General features: G+C 35.1%; 1 protein-coding gene across 1 annotated transcript in view; it reads right to left on the bottom strand.

The window, feature by feature from the left end:
* LOC141406094 (ATP-binding cassette sub-family G member 1-like) overlaps positions 1-19,797 on the bottom strand; it is a 31,844-nt gene extending 12,047 nt beyond the window's left edge. The window contains exons 1-2 of the mRNA XM_073991170.1: positions 19,635-19,797; positions 19,238-19,355 (exon numbers count right to left, since the gene is read on the bottom strand). Of these exons, the coding sequence (XP_073847271.1) occupies positions 19,238-19,355; positions 19,635-19,722 (206 nt within the window). The 5' untranslated portion in view covers positions 19,723-19,797. The remainder of the gene's footprint in view (positions 1-19,237; positions 19,356-19,634) is intronic.
* Between the last annotated feature and the right edge of the window lie 1,692 nt (positions 19,798-21,489).

Genomic DNA, 21,489 nt, shown 5'->3' with positions numbered 1-21,489 from the left:
CGTTAACATAGGTTCATGTTTCCGTATAGCCCCATATAACGGTACCTTGCCGTTTTCGGTATTTTGAGAATTTTAGCTACAATTTTTAACCCAATTAGCTGTAATTTGACGTTTGAGGTTCTCAGTGGTCACAAAACATCTTCACTAAAAATCGTCAACATAGGTCCACTTTTTTGTTTAGTCCCCATATAACGGTACCTCCCGATTTTCGGTATTTTGAGAGACTTAGCTACATTGTTTGATGGAACTACCCGTAATTTGACGTTTGAGATTAACCGCAGTTACAAAGCTTTTCAACCAAATAAGGTTCACACTTTGATATAGACCCATAGGTGGGAGCCTTTAAACGCTGCGTCTGCAACATTGTCCCCCTGTTAGCAAACCCAGGCCTAAACCTCAACCGGGCTCTGATGTGAGTTTTTATTTATTGTTGTCTTATGTTATGCGAATGTTTTTAATTAAATTAATTAATCGAGCTAACATGACCTAAGGAGTTTGTATTGAAAAAGTGAATTGTTTGCCCCCAAACACATTATTTGTTTGCTGTATTTTTTCCGTGAACATACACAAATATTACATTAGATTTCTGGAGATATTACATGGATACAAATTTATTTTTAATGAAACATAGTGCGGTCAGAAGCTGAGATTTTTTTCCTTTAAGAATAATAACTCTAAAAATCAAATTAATACTCAAATATTCTAGCGTTTTCCATACAATAAAGTAAGAAACATTGTAAAACGAAAACCAGAATATTTGAATTCATTTAAGTTATTTTATTAAGTGGAATTTCAATATAAGAAATAATAAATTTAAATAATTAAAAATGATAATTTAATTTGTTTGCTGAAACAAGATATTGATTGACAATCTAATGGAAATCATTAGCGGGAAGAATTCCAGACTTAAAGATACGTGTAATATTTCATTTGGGTTTAAAGTTGTTGAAAAAGTAAGGTAAAGAACCTTACTTTTCAATATGCTGTGATTTTCAAATAACTATTGCTCTGTTCCAGAACCTGCAAGAAGCTACTAATTTTTACTACGATAACATTTTTTCCTTTATGTTATCGAAAAAAATAGTAAAAATTAGTAGATTCTTGCAGTACTGGAACAGACCATATAACGTGTAACTCGTTGTAAAATATTGTTAATACATGCAAGAAAGTTGTTTTTTTTTTTTGTACAACAGGTTTTTTTTTTGTTTTGTGAGAGAACATTTGATAATTAGATTTACGTGCTGAAAAACAACATAAAGCTACATATTTCATTTTGATACATTTAATTCGATTATATTTACACACGTAAATGTAAGTATGTATGTAATAATATTTACATGAATATGTAATGTCGCCGTAGAGATCAAGTAACAATTTTTTTATTATATTTATAATTATTAGCTAATTAACGATTTATTTTGTAAAAAAAAGATTTGATATTTGTTACCTGTATTTTGGGCAATTTTTCGAAGTCACTGGAAGGCCATGTTTATATTATAGCCTTTTACTGGGTTAACCTTCTTTTTGAGGTTTTATTTGAAATATAAGCAATGGAATTGACATTTAAAACCCAGTGGGTTTGTTAAATCCGGTTATATATAAACGTACTATAAGGCTTATACCCCGGTTACACTTAACCGGATTAGTGGGTTTGGGTTTCAAATGTCAATTACAGAGCGCAAAAGTCAAATAAATCCTCATGAAGTGGGTTAACCCGGCAAAAAACTCTTATATAACCGTACTATTACAGTGTTAGCAGATACATTAATTGAACCCAAGCTCTAGAATCACATGAACACGGAAGAAAAAAATGGCCTCTCTAACATATGTCCCAAACATATTTTGCAGCAAACATATATTTGTTTGCAATCAGTCCCAAACATAACATATGTCCTGCAAACAAATATATGTTTGGGTGCAAACAAATTATATGTTTGGGTGCAAACAAATACAAACCCAAAAGCCACAAAAAAACAACCACTTGCACCAGTTGGCGATTACTGAGAGCAAGGGAGAGTACATTTCAATGTAAAACACATTGAAATTTATGCTCACTTGCTCTCAGTAAGCGCTCACTGGCTATCTCTATCATATACACACATTTATAAACGGTGGTGGTTTATTGAAAGGCAAAAGCAACAACAGACACATAGGTACATAAAAAATTCCAAAGAAATACATAACATACTTTAATAAAAGAAAATCTAAATGGAATAATTTATAATTTATAAAACTTCATAGGTACATAAAAAAACCAAAGAAATCATAACAGACTTTAATAAAAGATTCTCTAACTCATTTTTTGAGTTACCGACACAAATTGGTAAAATTAAAACGGAAAATTATGAATTATATATATATATATATATATATATATATATATATATATATATATATATATATATATATATATATAATAATAATAATTGTTCCACAAACATCCCATACGGGACAAGGGAGACTTCTCTCATATCAATGAGTGCACCCCGATTCATATTAGCTCAATGATAAGGGACCTACTGTTTATTGCCGAGTCCGAACGGCGTGTCTAAGACACCACTTTTGTAGAGAAGTTTTACAAGGCTGAAATACTCAGGAAATGTCGCCAACATTACTGAGGGGTATTTTGCCACCGTCGAAAAATGTTTGATGTTGACTGGCCGGGGGAATTATGAATTAAAAGTTCAAATAAAAGTTGACAACACTCTTGCTATCGGTAGAACTTTACGACTGCGTTTTATTCGTCGTTAACTTGCCGAAAAACATGGATAATTACCGAAATTATAAGCATTTTAATTTTACCGACAATTGTCGGTAACTCAAAAAATGAGTTAGAGAATCGCACTACTGAATGGAATAATTTATAAAAAGTCGCACTTTTACCCTGCGTTTACTAGGCGTTTACACAAGACAGTCTGTCTGCAAATACAACTCTGATTTACTAACACATACATACATTTTTCGGCTGTCTCCCAGCTGTCCATAATTTTTTCACAGACAGCCGGGTTAACAAATTTTTGACATTTTTTGTAAAAATAAGTGAGATAATAATTGAAATGTGTTGAAAACAAAAGAACATGAACAAAAACAAAATATGTATGTGAACGGAAAACAAGAAGAAATCTACGATTTTCATTCATAATTCTAAAACTGTTTTTGCAGTTGTCTGAACGCCTACGTCACACAGGCAAGTTTTGGAGTTTTGACAATCAATATATGTACTTAACTGTCCTGTCATGTGTAAACACAGGGTTACAAATGCCAGTATTGGCAAGACAATAGCAAAAATACAAACCTTTTCACAAATACATTAATAAATTTTTAAACATGTACCCAGTTGTTCGGGTAACTAGAGAATAACTAGCAGTTTTGCTGGCCACTGGTAAACACAACTAGTTACCACCCAATCTACTCGCTATAGACTGGTGAATTAAACATGGGGATGTCATAGGAAGGGGCATATTGTCTCCTCACTTCATTACCAGTAACCACCAAATTCGATAGTCGTGTAAAAGCAATTGTCTCTTCATTGCATTACCAATAACCAGTCAATTCGATAGTCTTAGGAAACCCAATTGTACCTTCATTGCATTACCAGTAACCAGTCAATTCGGTAGTCAGAAATTATAGCCAAAATTAGTAGTAACTTGAAAAATAGTCACGGGTGCCACCGTGGTGCAATGGTATGCATACAGTGTTGCTGAATTTGACGATTTATCGTCATTTTGACGATTTTTTGGCCAAAAATTGAAAAATGACAATTTGACGATTTTATGGTCCAAAATGACGATTTTCACCCAAAACAAAAATTGCATGAGTTAAAAGACGAAAACTATATTTTGACCAAAATTTCACAAAAGACTTTAAGAAAAACAATGTTGCAAACTCGATTTTATGAACTTCTTTAATGATGTATAGCAATTTCCAGACGGATTGGCTATATTTAGGCACATATCGGGAATACAGGTATTTTCATAGTTTCTGCCACATCTTCGAATTATGTAGCTGATATAAAAATATCGTTTAGCATTTTAATGGATTTAAATCTTCCTTAAGAAGTTTTCGAGAATTATATCTAATTCGTTTAAAAAAATATGAGTGCAGCTTCCTTAACTTCCTACAAATGCCTTAAAGCTGGGTTCACATTGTCAGTTTTGAATGTCGATATTTCGCTATTATCGATAACTGTCGAACCGTCCAGCAACCACAAAATATTGTGGTTGCATGATGACTGACAAAAGTGAACGGCCTCACTAGCAAGCAACCGCAAAGCTGTCATTCAAAACTGACAATGTGTACCCAGATTTCAACGGTCAGTCAGTTTTGAATGACAGTTTTTATCGATTTCCCATTGCCCAACGACCAATATGTGCGTCTACAGAAGGTAACTGTCAAACAAGCTTTATTTGAGCTAAGCTGTCATTCAGAACTAAGGGGTAGTTTACACTATATGTAAATGTCATATGACACGGAATAAAAACATTCCATATCTACCCACGCAGGCAATGTAGAGACGTAATTTTATTACATTTTTGCTGGTGTGGACGCACAAAGTAAATGGCGTAAGGAAAATACCCAATATTGCACATATTAGCGACTATATAATGATGGAAAATTTCATGTCATATGACATTTACATATAGTGTAAACTACCCCTAAGAATGTATACCCATCTTTACCTTGCAAATTCGATAACATAGGGAAAACTATAATCTTGTGAAATATATTTTGGAGCGGTATTTAAGTGAGATTGGGTTAGATTTATTGGTGTGATTTGTATTCTTATGCTGTCAGTTACATTGAGAAAACTATCAGCGAAAAAATCACATTAAACGGTAACCAAACCTAATTTTGGACCATGTTGACGATTTTTAACGATTTTCAAAATTTTGTTGACGATTTGACGATTTTTTGACGATTTCCGACCAAAAACTGTCGGCAACACTGTATGCATACCCGCCTTGCACGCAGAAGGTCGTGGGTTCGATTCCCCGGCCAGGCAACATCAAAATTTTCAACGGTTGGCGACATTTCCTGAGTATTTCAGCCATGTAAAACTTCTCTATAAAGTGGTGTCGTAAGACACGCCGTTCGGACTCGGCGATAAACAGTAGGTCCCATATCATTTAGCTAATATGAATCGCTGTGCACTCATTGATATGAGAGAAGTCTCCCCTGTCCCGTCTGGGATGTTTGTGGAACAATTATATTATATTACACGCCGCATTACCTGTAACTAGTGAATTGACATGATAGGAAGGGAAGGATTGATATGAGAGAAGTCTCCCCTGTCCCGTCTGGGATGTTTGTGGAACAATTATATTATATTACACGCCGCATTACCTGTAACTAGTGAATTGACAGATAGGAAGGGAAGCCCATTTCTCTTGTGTGCCATTTTTGGAGTGTAAAGTAACTAGGATCAATGAGTAACGAGTTACATAACTATGACAAAGTAGACAATTGCTATTTCTTGAACAACTGGGTATAGAGAAAAGTATGAATGAATTGGTGAAAATGGTTTGTAACTTTGATATTGTCTTGCCAATACTGTCCATGTGTAAACGCCTAGTAAGAAAAGAGGAATTTCATTCAATTGACAGTATGTCTGTTCGATAACTTCGCAAGTAAAAGTACTTGCAACTACTTGTCAGTTCTCGGTTACTGAACAAGTTTGTTATCAAACAACATTTTGTAAAAGTTTGTACAAACTTTTCGGTTGTCGAACAGGCCTAGTACAGCCAAGATCAGCGATCGGCAGCGTGCCCTTGCTGAGAGCAAAAGAGCATAAATTTCAATGTAAAATGCATGAAAATTACGCTCTTTTGCTCTCAGTAAGGGCACGCTGCCGATCGCTGGCCAAGATCACCCATATACGTTAACGTGACTGCAACAACAACATATGTATGTATGTTCTCTTTACTCTCATCTGTCGTGGCTTAGAAAAGGAAAAACTCGCTCAGAGAGACTAATGCACAAAATATTTTGAGCACCACCGGCCTAGTACCATCATTGGCGGAGAGAGCATTTGTGTACTGCTGAGAAGATCGGAAGAGACAATTTAATTTGTCAATAGACCGGAGGTGCACACGAAGAGTCAGCTATTTTGGGTGATTGTATGGGAAAGAGAAACGATTTTTTTCTAAGAGCAATTAAAATATTTTAAATTATTGTTTTTTCATATTTAAATCAATACGGAGAGGTCCAAATAGGAAATTTAAATAAAGAACTAACTATGTGTTAAAAGTTGTAATTTTAATTAAAAACAACAGTTTTAATAAATATGAAATCAAAAAATGTGTACGTCTATGCGCATGTTAATCCGTTGCCTTCTCAACAACGACTAAACAACTGAGCGTAAGTGTGCGTGTGATTTGTATTCAACGTTTTCGTAAAGACGCGTGCATGGTTGCAATAGACTCAATGCTATTTGATACCCGAATATTACTAGTTCGCATGAATAGATAAGTGTTCATTGAAACACTCTTATTAAGAATTTCTTCGGCACACTATCTAATCTCGAACAACTGCACTTTTAAACAAACAAAATATTTGCCACCACTATGCGTTCGTTGAGTCTCAAAGAAAGAAAAAAACACACACAAGCAATTTGTTGGTATTGCTTGTTACAACAGTGTTTGGTCTCACAATTAGAAAGGGTAGGAGTTTATTTTTTATTTGGGATGACGACTTGTATTTTTTGTGGGTGTTCTCACTTTAATCCTCTCAATGTTTTGTGTAAATGGTAAATATTAACCGAATGGATCTTTTATATACAACGGGTTAATCTTCAATAATATGAACTTGCCGTTACTTTTTAATACAGCATTATGATTTAGAATTGCTGGTGATAATTTGACTTACCATATCGCAAGCCAACTAAAATTCTTATCAAATCTGACACTGAATAAAGACAATTGTTTCGTGCGTATGTTCAAGCGACCTTGAATACCTAATGATCGCATCAATATTTCACTGTATGGGGATCATAACCTTTCTTAATACATAAATGTACATTTATGCTATCGCATTCAGTTCTCCAAAAAAAATCTCAGAAATGTAGACAAATTTGTTGGTGGTTTTGTTTAATTTGCAATTATTTTGGATGAATACTTGAAGCGACAAAACATAAGAACCCCAATAATTTTAAAATCAAGAAATATTCAAATATGCATGGATTTACCAAGAGAAATGTGTGCTCAACTGACAAAAAAATGAAATGAGTGCCATGAACTTATACCTATTCCCCTAACTTATAGGAATACTTTAAAATGTGTGGCTAGGATTTTGGTGAAGGGTGGGTGGAGGGTTTCAGCTACAGCAGAAAATGGTGAAGAAGAAGATTTGTGGAGAAGTTCTTTATGGGTGAAATACTCAGGAAATGTAAGCCAGCATTACACTGAGTGGATTTGCCACCTCCGGATTTCTGGTCAGGGATTGAACCGCAGACTTTTTGTGTTCAAGGCGGACGTGCTACCACTGCACCACGGTGGCTCTAATTTACATGTTCAAAATACATACATACATAAATAATATCCATTTGTTCACAGGTCAATAACTTGTGTCCGGCTGCAAACCATACTTTACTTTTGAAAATGGTAAAACCTGCAAAAGTAATAAAAGTTGTAAACTGCTCTCATATGAATTGTATGGTGTCAGAAGTAAAGGAACGCTTTTCGAGTAAAAAGTGGTAAAAATTGAAGATTCTTGCACGTAAAGGAACAGAGCTATAGTGTGGATGAACTATATTAAACCACTTAAAGCCACTGGTCGTTTAAACACCATAAACAAATGGTTGCAAAAATTGACGTAAAACTCGGATATTTTCTGTTACCTATCATTCCACGCTTATAAAGCTTTATTCAGTCCATGCAGTTTAACGCAATTGGCCTAAAACGCAAGCAATTCAGAAAAATCTACTTTTTTGTAATTTTCGACTTTGATGAAAAATTTAAATATGCGTTAAAAATTTAAACAAACATGTTACATTCATATAAAGTCAGGGATTTGTTAGGAATACAGTAAGAGTATTTTCTTCATCAAAAACCAAGGGAGTGTCATGTAAGAATACACAGATATTACCCTTCCACAGGAAAATTTTACGTTTTAGAGAATTTTTTTTTAATGCTTAAAATGCCTCAAAAATATAATCTATATCTATATCTATATATATATATATAAAATTCTCCAGTCACGGTGTTCGGCTTTGAACTCCTCCGAAACGGCTGGACCGAATTTGATGAAATTGTGTATGTGGAGTTTGTAGGTCTGAGAATAGGTTTTTAACTACTTTTTATAGTGGTCAGTGGAGTGACCAGGGTACGTCCCCCACAAAATTTTTTAAGAAATCGTGAAATTAAAGTTATTTTTGAACGTTTTGTTTAAAAAACGTTTGCAATAATATGATTTTTACTGTCTTGATCTTGAATGGTCATCTCGGAAATGGAATATCGCGGTCAACCCAATTTTTCAAAAATGTATAATTATAGTTAATATCCTTAATTTTAGTAAGCGTGACTACAAAAACGCTTTTAACCCGGGCTCCAATAGGTGGGAAAGCGCGATCAATCCCACATTTTAGAATACAGTACAACACCGATAATGTGCATTGGTCACTAAAACGACGGGCCAACAATGCGGTTCGAAAATCTAGAGGGATCAATATTTAACTGATAAATTGCAAATAGATTACAAAGGCTTACACGGAAATCCAAAACGACGGGTCAGCAACGCGGAACCGGTTCAGCTAGTTTTCATATAAAATTTTAAGTTTTCACGCAAAATAATTCTCGGCTCTAAGTGGGTTAAAGGTAATGGAGAAATGTAGAGACATTATTCTAAACTGTGCGACATGACAACACCTGCACTTTCGCGATTATTGGCCCCAAAGACTCGAGGCCCTGATGTCAGGGAAAACAAATGTCGTAAACACATAAAATCAATTAAAATCATCTTCAAGGTCAAATTTCTTTTATAATTTTTTGTCAGTTTTTGTCAATCTTTAAATTTTTTTCTATGGGGACTGTATTAAGACATGGACTAATATTGACAAACTTCTAGTGGAAAGTTTTATATCCCCAACGAAGACTAAATGGCAAAATTCATCCATTTCGGTGAGGCCACAACATTCAAAATACCGAAAATCGGTAGGTACCGTTCTATGGGGGCTATATTAAGACATAAACCTATACCGACAAATTTCTGGTGGAAAGTTGTATACTCCCAACGAAGACTAAATTATAAATTTCCGCCATTTTTGTTCGATATCGACGCCACAACCTTCAAAATACCGAAAGTCGGGAGGTAAAGTTCCATTGGGGCTATATGAATACGGGGACCTATTTCGACAAATTTTAGGTGCAATATTTTATATCCCCATTGACATTTCAGCCATTTTGCTTTGGTAATGACGCTACAACCTTAAAAATAACGGAACTCAGGACGTACAGTTCTGTGGTGGCTGTATAAAGACTTGGACCTACTCCGACAAACTTTAGATGCAAAGTTTTGTACCCACAACGAAGTCTATATTCAAATTTCATCCACTTCGTTTTTATAATGAGGCTAAAACCTTGTCTATATCGAAACGTGGGCCGATATATATTTCATCCTAGAATTAATACAAATATTGCGAGCTGTATCTTAATTTCAACAGACAGGACGGACAGACGGAAATTGTTATATCGACTTAGAATTTTATGCTGATCAATAATATATGTATATACTTCATAGGGTTTCCGACGAATATTTCGATGTGTTATAGTACGTTTATATATAAAAGGATTTGCGTATACGTCAAATAAATCCCCATTAAGAAGGTTAACCCTGCAAAAGGCTATAATATAAACATGGCCTTACCAACGGAATGACACATTTAATTATACCATCCATATTAGAAATTTTCAGGGTCAAAAATGTTAACATTTCAAGTTGTTTATATTTAACAGCTGATTAAAAGTCAGCTGGCCGAACTTACAACTTTTTACGGGACAAATTATCCCAGAAAAAAATTGCAAGTTCTCAGTCACAGAACTCTCCAAATATCTATCCAAACTCGCTCTCTTTTGCGGGATAATTTTGTTATCGATCAGGATTCAGTAAAAATTTTTACGAATTTGTAAAATTTTTTGGGTTGTCGTACAGACCTATTATAAATCCATATATTATCCATAGTATAAAAACGATACAAGACATGTCCTTAAATGTACTGTTGAGAAACATTTTGAAATTTTGTACAGAACGAAAATGATTTGATTTCTATTCCTCCCTTCGAGAGATATTGTGCACAGCGTTTTTGCCAAAAATTTCGAACTTTTGTAGGGGGACGTATTCGAAGCGGTGGATATGGCCCATCATCGAACTTTATCTAAGTTTGGACTAAATATTATGAGGTGCAAAGTTTGGGCGAAATGGGTTGATTCGTTCGTGAGTTGTAGTGCAAACCAGCCAGCCTGGCTGACAGACGGACGGACAGGGCTAAATCGGCCAGATCTCTGATTTGCCCAATTTTGCTGGTGAGCGAAAAATACTCGCGAGTATGAGTACTCGAGGAATACGAGTCAAAGATCCGATTTACTCGATATTACTCGAGTCTCAGCGCACAAAATTGGAACTTTTGCAAGTAAAAAGTCTAAAAAATACCATTTCGGTGCTCTCGCAAAAAGAACAAAATAATTCATACCATTTTTTTCTTTTCCTCTTCGCTTGCTAGGTTGGTTAACTGTGAGTTACAGAAAAAATGTGTGCTAGTGGAAGAATAAATCGATACAACAACAATGAACGAAACACCACCACCACCAAAGCAAAAACAATTTTTTTCACCCTCGCGTCGTCGCTTCTGCATCATCTATTGCACCATACACACAACTCTTTATCATAAACTTAGCGAGAGCCCTGTTGTTACGGTCTTTGACAAAAATCCTCTCTCCACCCATAAAAATATGGTTTAACATAAAAAATGTGTTGGTACCCAAACAAATAAAATTGAGAACCAAACTTATTATTTTCAGATCCAAACATATATTTTTTGTAACCAGTCCCAAACATAAATTTGTTTGGATCCAAATATATTTCTAACATATACAGTCGAACCTCGATTATAATGAATGTTGTACACATAGTGTGACCACTATGAAAAATTCCATCTATCAAAATGATGTGGCAACTCATATGTAAATTTTTCATTTAGTCGATGTTTAGACGTTCAAAGTTAATGGAAAAGCAAAATGACTCATTTTGACTCATTTTAAATGAGTTTATGGGCGTGGGAGTAAAGAGGAATAAAAGGGGGTACACACCCCTGTACTTGCAAATTCTGTTTTGTTTCTTCATTCTTTGCAGATTTTTTTACATTTTCTTTCATTTTATTTTCTCCGCCGGCAAATAAACAACAACGCGTTCATTTGAATTAAAAACTTTTTAAATTTAACAAAAACAAGTAAAAAAGTATCAGTCGGCTTTGCCGACAGAGATATACCTTCAGCCTGTGAAAATTGAAACACTTTTTTCACAAAAAAATTATCTATTTAGGGGGTTTCAAAATGTTGGTCGTATGAACCGACAAAAATGTTGATTAAGATTAAAGTTCAAAAATTTTGCGGAAAAGGTACTTAAAGGAATGGACCGACATAGACCATGGGGGTGCCATGGGGGTTTTTACACCCTTCTGGCTGTTTTCTCAAGAAGTATGGACTTGCCCCTGAAACAACTTTTGCCATCGTAATTGAGGCAGCGAATGTAAGTTGCTTCAACAAAAATCAAAGTGATTCAATAGTAGGTCTTAAAGTGAACTTATCCAAAATTTTGTGTGGGAGGTACGGGATGGAGTGGACAAATATAGTCCATATTCGAACCTGATCTATATCTGGTAGATATTATGAGAATGTGTAAAGTATGGACCAAATCGGTCACTCCCATCAAGAGTTATCGTGCGCACAATTTTTCTGAATATTTTTGAACATTTGTGGGGAGTGGACCGATATGACTTATCTACGAACTTAAACTAAGTTTGGAAACAATATTATGAAGGCCAAATTTTGGCCGGAATCGGCATATCCGTTCGAGAATTATCTTGCGCTTCAACCCATAGACATGGTGTCATAGGGTTTGTTTTTCAACTTTCAGGCTATATTTCAGGAAGTATGGACTTGCCCCTGAGGAAACTTGTACGTTCGTATAGGGGACTGTGAATACAAGATGTTGCAACAAAAACCAAGGCGATTCGATAGCAGGTCCTAAACTGAACTTTTCCGAAATTTTGTGTGGGAGGTACTCGAAGGAGTTTACCGATTGAGTCCATATTGGAACCTCATCTAAGTCTGGTAGAAATTTCATAATATGCAAAGTATGGACCAAATCGGTTACTCCCTTCAAGAGTTATCGTACGCACAAAATTTTCCGAACATTTTCGAACTTTTGTGGGGGAGGTACCGGAAGGAGTGGACCGATATAATCCATCTTTGAACATGAACTAAGTTTGGACAAAATATTACGAAAGCCAAATTTTGGACCGAATCGGCAGATCCGTTCGAGAGTTATCATGCGCTCCAACCACTACACACGGTCTCATAGGGTTTTTTGTTACTTTCAGGCAGTTTTCTCAGGAAGTATGGACTTGCCCCTAATAAAACTTACAGCGTCGTATAGAGGACAGCGAACACAACTTGCGTAAACAAAAATCAAAGCGATTCGAGACCAGGTCCTAAACTGAACTTTTCCGAAATTTTTGTGTGGGAGGAAGTATGGACTTGCCCCTAATAAAACTTACAGCGTCGTATAGAGGACAGCGAATACAACTTGCGTAAACAAAAATCAAAGCGATTCGAGACCAGGTCCTAAACTGAACTTTTCCGAAATTTTTGTGTGGGAGGTACCCGAAGGAGTGGACCGATTGAGTCCACATTGGAACCTCATCTAAGTTTGGTAGAAATTACACGATGTGTAATGTATGGACCAAATCGGTTATTCCCTACAAGAGTTATCGTGCTCACAAGTTTTGCGACAATTTTTTAACATTTGTGGGGGAGGTACCTGAAGGAGTGGACCCAAAATTTGAACCGAATCGATTGATTCGTGTGAGAGTTATCGTGCGCACCAGCCGGACAGACAGACAGACGGACGGACATTGCTAGATCTACTCAAAATTGTCTGAAACGGATATCGTACAAACATACATGGGGTCTAAAACCATTATTTCGATGAGGCACATTTTTGGTCGTATCAAAGTGTAAATACCCTCTTTAGCCTAAAGGCTGAGGGTATAAATATCTTTTAAAATTAATAGTAAACATATACATACATATGTATTTATTTAATTTTTAATGAATTTTAATTTAATTTCTATAAGCAATATCGCTTAGTCGATGGTCAGACTAGCAAGGTTTCTTGAAACCATTTTCGTTAAAGTTTCTTTTCAAGTTTCGTTAGTGTCCACACACGTTAACGTGAAATTTAAGATTTTTGCGTGTCCTCTTTATTTTACCATTTGCGTTTATTGTGTTTCTCATACCAATAAAAACAAAACAAACATAAATAAACTAATAAACAACACAAAATAATTAGCAGTAATAATAAATCAATTAATATTATTAGTTAAATTTCACTACTTCATTAATTAAATGTTCTTATTAAATCTTGTTATGCTTGTTTTGTTGTTAACGTTTGCATGAGAAAATAAAAATGAAAGAAAATGGAAGAAAAAATCTTGCAACGAATAACAAGAAGAGGCAACACAACAAACACAGAAAACCTTGTACATGGGTTTCACTACTTCATACCCCTCGCCTATAAACTTGACGTCGCCATGTTGAAATCGTGCTAGTCTGACCATCGACTTAAGTATTGCCCTTGCATAATCAAACGAGAAAATGAGTGTGAAGAAGAATCGGAAAATTGACACAAACATTTGGTTGGTAGTAAAAGTTGAAAACTGCTGCCATATGAACTGTATGGTGCCTAAAGTAAAGGAACGCTTTTCGAGTAAAAAGTGGTAAAACTTGAAGATTCTTGAAAGTAAAGGAACAGAGCTATTATTTGCGTGTCTAAACTGCAAGGAAATTTTAAAAGAAATTGAGAGGAAAATTTGTCATTCCAGTTTGAAGGTATAGGGAGCGCTCTATTTGATACAACATTCTCGTATGTAAACAATAATTTATCAGCTGTTTTGTTTGGCAAACGCAAATAAATAATTGTAAAAAAGAAAATGGATAATGAAAATGAAAAGGTATGTATATACATATGTATTTAGACATTCAATGAAGGATTCAATTTATTTAATTTCAATTAATTTTCTTGTTTCCTCTTTTTCATTGCAGACATCATTAAAATAGTAGTGAACACTGTTTTTTTTATCAGCGATTGTTAAACTCATTTTTCTTCAGCCACAATTAAAATTTGCGCAAATTTGCAACTTAACAATAAATGTGAACAATGACAAAAACAGCTGTTATTTATATTTGTAGGTTATGTCATATGAAAATAATATTTACAATATAATATATTGTAAATTATTAATATTTAATAATATTACAATATAATATTTGCGTTCACACCCACAAATTGAAAGTTGTATTGATGGCGCCAATTTTGACAAACATAGAGAATGTCGAATGGATAAAAGAAGTGACAGCTCATGCGACATTCATGGCTAGTGTAACACCACTTTAGCGTGCAATTCTACATCGATAGAGGTAGGCCAGGTATGAAAATCGCTGAAAAATACAACCCTGCAGCCGTGGCTTAAAACGTCAAATGACAGGGTGCAATAATAAAGGTAGATGTATCTGCATAGTTAGTCCGTTTTACAAAAACGGATTGTATGTAGAACTTCACAAATAGACTAAATAATAATAATTATTACTTTAGCTAGGCTCCAGAATATTGTTGCTAGAAAAGTGTTCCAAAAATAACAAAAGTTGTACCCAAAAATGTCATTCTCTTATTTTCTACTTGACACGTTTTGCTGATCTAACATCGTGATTGATGGCATCCGATTTGCATATACATTTCAGCTAGAATTTTTACAATGTTTGTAATTTTTCCATTCCCGTACTTTTGGAACAAATTTCAATTAATATCACTATTTGTTCTATCGCAAGTATATATTACTATTAAAAATTAACAATTTAGTTTTGCCATGCGAATAAAAATCGTTTGCCCTTGTTTTTAATTTTAAGATATAGTGTTGCAGCAGATGTTTTTTGTTGGATCAATTCACAGATGCATCTACCTTTATTATTGCATAATGTCAACAACGATAAAAAATGTCAACCCTGCTTTTGACAGAATAGGCCATAATAAGAAAAAAATTGTAATCAGCTGTTAGCACTGGCCTACCTTATAATTATTCTGCCATGGATATAGCCATGTCCTAAAGGCCTGGGTACATAAGCTGCCTTGCCTGCTTGTCTTGCTTTCTTGCTTCATTTCTGACATAACAAATATAAAAGAATAAAGAAGGCCGAGCCAATTTCGAACTATGTTGCCCTTTTCTTTTTTATTTTCTTATCAGAAGCAAGCAAGGCAAGCAGGCGAGGCAGCTTATGTACCCAGGCCTTAATAGATTGAAGTAGGTGCATCAAATTTTGGAGGCTGTACTCCATATATCGCCCCATGTAACGTCACATTAAGGTTTTATGAAGGTATTACTCCTATTTGGCCACCGACACAACAAGTCCACGTTTTGATATAGCATCAATAGAACGGTACCTCTCGACTTTCGGTATTTTAAAGGTTATGATCTCAATGTCTTATTGATATGGCTGAAATTTGTTATTTACTCTTCGTTTGGGGTATAAAACTTTCCACATGGAATTTGTTGGTATAGGTCCACGTTTTCATATAGCCCCCCATAGAACGGTAACTTCCGAAATGGCTGAATTTTGTTTTTGTTGGGGGTATACAACTTTTAAAAACCTTGCGGAAGATGCAGAAGCCGCTGCAGGCTCTAACAACATGCGATCATTACACCAACTCATTGGGCGTTTGGCGAACACTTATACATCCCGTACAGCAATAGTTAAAGATGACGGCGGCAATCTAATCACATGCGTCGAAGGCCAAACAAAAAGATGGCGCGAGCACTTTATACGTGTAAGTAATGTGGATACACCAGAGTCACAAGAAAATATTGAACAAAGTCAAATAGAAACCGCTCCTAACTCTGGCATATCAACCGAAACTCCAAGCATTGAAGAGGTGATACACTCTATTGTCAAACTAAAAAGGAACAAGGCACCTGGAGAGGACGGAATTCCTCCAGAACTGCTACAAACAAACCCAGCAGCAGCAGCAGCAATTTTACATCCCCACCTTCAAGCTGCATGGACAAACGAAAGTCTCCCAATCTCATGGACCGAAGGTGCGATAATAAAACTGCCGAAAAAAAACGATCTGACCAATTGCGACAATTGGAGAGGTATAACTCTCCTTAACACCATATATAAGATTTTAGCACTGGTCATAAACAATAGATTAGATCCCATCGAAAAACTTTTAAGAGATGAGCAAGCTGGATTCCGCCCACATAGAAACTGCCTGGACCAAACTAACACTTTAAGAATAATTATCGAACAGTCCATTGAGTTCCGAACGCCATTGTACCTAGTGTTCATAGACTTTAGAAAAGCCTTTGACACAATCTCCCGTAGTGCCATATGGAATGCACTAAAAACTAAAGGGGTGCCAGAAAAGATTATATCAATAATAAAGGCAATGTATTCCAACGCATATTTACATGTACGTCACAAGGGCTTAAAGAGTGAACCCTTTGCCACAAATGCTGGCGTAAAACAAGGATGCCCACTATCTCCATTGTTATTCGCGGTGGTATTGGACGAAATTATGCTAAAGTTAGAAAAGAAAAAAACGCGGTATCGTCTGGAGTTTCAAAAAAAGACTGGAAGATTTGGATTTTGCGGACGACATATGCCTACTTTCGCATAATTTCCATGATATGCAAGGAAAACTGGACGAATTAGTCGCACTGGCAGCGAAAGCAGGTCTTGGAATCAACATAGAAAAGACTCTTGCGATGAGAATTAACTACAGCACAGATGCACCGTTCAAAATTTGTAATAAAAATGTAAGATACGTGGAAAGCTTCTGCTATTTGGGCTGTATAATGTCAGTAACAAATGGAGTAGAAGACGATGTCTGCAACAGACTAAACAAGGCAAGATCTGCATTCGGACGCCTGAGCAAAACCTGGCGCTCAACGCAAATCTCAAAAAACACGAAACTTCGAATTTTCAACTCCTGTGTGAAATCTACCCTCTTGTATGGAAGCGAAACGTGGCTTATGAACAACAACATAAACCAGCGGATACAAGTATTTGTGAACAAATGTCTACGAATAATATGCAGAATATTTTGGCCAAAGACCATATCAAACGAAGACCTGCTCAGGATAACTAGACAAGAACCGATGGCGCGACAAATATGCAGACGAAAATGGAATTGGATTGGCCACACCCTCAGAAAGAACGAGGAGAGTATCCCAAGAATGGCTCTTGAATGGAATCCCCAAGGAAGCAGGAGGCCAGGTCGACCGAAAATGACGTGGCGAAGAACTATTTTGAATGAACTAAAAACCATAAATAAATCTTATGATGATATAAAAATGATATGTAATGATAGGATAGGTTGGAATAATCTTGTAGAAGCACTATGTTCCCAAGTGGAATAAATAAATAAAGGAAAAAAAAATACAACTTCGCATCAGAAATTTGTCGGTATAAGTCCACGTCTTCATACAGCCCCCATAGAACGGTATCTCCCGATTTTCGGCTTTTTAAAGGTTGTGAACTCACTATAGCACCGAAATGGCTGAAATTTGGTATTTAATCTTCCATGGGGGTATACAACTTTCCAACTGAAATTTGTCGGTATAGGTTCACGTCTTTGTGTAGCCACCATAGAAGCGTACCTCCCGATTATTAGTATTTTAAAAGTTGTGATCTCACTACAGCACCGAAATGGCTGAAATTTGGTATTTATTCTTCGTTAGTGGCATTAAATTTTCCACCTGAAAATTGTCGGTATAGGTTCATGTCTTCATATAGCCCCCAAAGAATCGTACCTCCCGATTATCGGTAATTTGCTAGGATTGCCCACATTGAGTAACCCCCAGCAAAAATCCACATTACAAACCTCCTTTCCCACCCATTATTTTAACAAGGGCATGTCGCGCGAAATATCTGGTTATTTTGTAACCACTGAAATAAGTAGATACTGAGTAGATTCTGACTACTTATTTCAGTGGTTACAAAATAACCAGATATTTCGCGCGACATGCCCTTGTTAAAATAATGGGTGGGAAAGGAGGTTTTTAATGAGGATTTTCGCTGGGCCGAAATGACTGCAATTTGGCATTTAGTCTACGTTGGAGTTATAAAATTTTCCTCCAGAAATTTCTCGGTATAGGGCAACGTTTTGATACAGCCTCCATAGAACGGACTCCCGGAATAACTAAAATTTGGTATTTAGTCTTCGCTAGGGGTTCACATTATTATAACAGGTGCAAAATATAACTTGAAAAAAGTCAGACAGTATAGGTCCGTTCGGGTATAGACCCATATAAGGGTACCTCCCGATTTAAGATTTTTTACGATTTTAGTCACATTTTTTAACAATGCGATTGTTAATTGAATTTTTGTATTTACAGCAGATAGGAAACTTACTCACAAAAAAACTACCCAGGTATATCCGGGTTTTAGTCTAGCCCTCATGAACCGGTTTAAGCCAATTTTCTGCAGTTCGAGGCATTTTTAACAAATTTTCGAATCGATGATACAAAAGCTCAATTGGGAAAATTACAAATATTGGTTCACGCTTTGGAAAGAACAACAATGACGCTCCAATGTGAATTCTTTTAAAGAGTTTTACTCCAATACAGTTCGTGTGGTGGAGCGCATAAAAAGATCGGCCCGGCCGAATTTAACTCCGTTCTTACTTGTTTTATTTCTTTCTTGTGCAGTCACAGTCTGATTATAATTTTCATTGAAATTTTATTTTCTATAACAACGTCGTTTTTTTGTAAATTGTTGGTTGTTGTGCCTCCTCCTATGCATACCTTCTATTACTATACCTTGAACTGTTGCTCTTCGTTTGGTAACAAATAAAAATTTATTCAGGCTATCTCTAATTGTTTATGCAACCAAAGAACGGCCAGCACATTTAAAATATTCAACTTCGGTAATTGCGATTTAAATTGAAAACTATATAAAGTTATATGACCTACCTATATCCGGATAGTAGATTTAACAGAGTTGTTTTTCCACATCCCGAAGGGCCAATAATGGCTGTCAATTCACTGGCGCGAAATATGCCACTTACACCATTCACTAACACTTTCGAATCTAGTGGACAAAATTAAAAAAATATATATATTATGGCACTTAACAAAGATATACACACTAATGTTTCTATGTATATATTTGAATTTCAAAACAATTTAAATCCGAAAATATAAAATTTAAAACTTGATCAATTTCGTGATAATTATATTCGTTGTTTTATTTCAAAAGAACCTAATTTAAATCCGAAAAAATACAATTTATCACTTGATAAACTTCCTTTGTTTTTTTTTTTTTGTGAAATTTTGAAATTTATGAAAAAACACTAAAATTTCAAATTACTTTCTGTTTCATAAGTTAAATCATTGAATTGTAAATGAATTGCCTCCGTATTTGCAAGTCGATGAAATATACTGTAGTCGGTTGCCATTGCCGAGATATATTCTTTGTGTGCGTATTTCCGATATGTGTTCCGGCGATATGCTTCTGCTTTATAGTCGAAAAATATACTAATTCTTAATTCTGGGCATTGGAATGGTCAAACCATCCAGCAACTGTGGTGGCTTTGTTTATGACATTTACAGTATTGGTCGAATTATTATTTCCGACAAGAAATTGAAACGTGTTTTTTTATTTTTGGTTTTTTTTTTATTTTATTTTACAAAACGTAATGAATAACCAAAGCCAGTTTTATAATTTGTCTCCGAATCAGACACTGATCTGGTGAATGGGTTGAATAATCTTTTAATTGATAACAATAGAATTATAATTGACATTTGCAAACGTACACACAACCACGTGCTAGAAATCAAATAATTCAGCAGACTACTGTGACTACGGTGTTCCGGACAAATGTTTCAATGATTAATTGATTCGTTTTTGATTGGTGAACAAAGTTCAGGTTTTAGATGATGGTAATGATGATGATGAGCGAAATGTTTGAAGATGCTATTAAAGAATATAATTAAATGGTGATTTTTATAATTATGGTATTAATTGCGTTGAACAAAAAAAAAAACCATTTTAAAATTTTCTAAATTCATAAACAAACTTTTACTCAAAATACATATTCAAATAAACGCTGTTAATTACAGCAGAGCAGAACCGTTTACAAACAAGTTATACGCAGGTTGAATTTATTTTATTTGTAATGGAATTTCCTAACTCTTGACCCTGCCAGCACACCCGATAAAACAGTCGAGTGAGTTCAAATTGTTCTTGTGACGTAATCGTTCGGGGACAATTCAAAAACAATTTTGAAATCAAGAACGAAAATACTAATTCTAAAATGTTTGGTCGATATTGTTTTTCAGTTATTTTCTGACATTTTCCCTTTATTTGAAATCCTGTTTGTACCCTCCACCATAATATGGAGGCTATAATAAAATTTGTCATTCCGTTTGTAACACATCAAGGTATTCGTCAGACACCTTATAAAGTATGTATATATATATATATATATATATATATATATATATCAAGAATAAATGTGACTGACGAATTCGTTTAAATGCGAATTCAACAGAAACATTCAAAAACTCTCGTAGCCGCATATGCAAACCAAATTAACTACTCCCACTGTGGAGACGCATAACAGTGGGAGTAGTTAATTTGGTTTGCATATGCGGCTACGAGAGTTTTTGAATGTTTCTGTTGAATTCGCATTTAAACGAATTCGTCAGTCACATTTATTCTTGAGCTCTAGTCGTCATAAAATTGGGGAAGAGTTCTTTGCTTCAATGCAAAGAACTAAGAGAACTGATGAGTCCAAGTGGCGTTGGACGAAACTAGTATTCTCTGCCCTTCCCTAAAGTAAATCAATTTTAACTACACCCACTTTAAATTAAAAACTTGTTGTTTTTAAAATTTGAAAACAACAAATATGTGATTAAGCGAGCTTACTTTAAAAATAAAAAGTAAACACACATCACAACAAAACTGCCAAAAGTGAATCTAAAGAAATGTATTTTTGATTCATTAAAAAAATGAAGTGGCGCGGACAAATGGTAAGTCAGTATGCCATGATTTATTTTTCTTAATATTTTACAAAACTATTATGATATTTTACACCTTTAAAAAATGCAAAAAACCCTTACTGTTTTCGTGCAATTATAGTCGGAAAGAAGTGATTTTTTGAAGTTTTCAAAATTATAATTTTTTATTTTCCATGGACATTTCAAAAGTGAGTTCCGTACAT

The sequence above is a fragment of the Musca autumnalis genome, unplaced genomic scaffold, assembly GCF_047663935.1.
Source record: "Musca autumnalis isolate F117 unplaced genomic scaffold, ASM4766393v1 scaffold_5, whole genome shotgun sequence".
NCBI classification, from domain to species: Eukaryota; Metazoa; Arthropoda; class Insecta; order Diptera; family Muscidae; genus Musca; species Musca autumnalis.
This window is presented reverse-complemented; position numbering and strand designations above follow the sequence as displayed.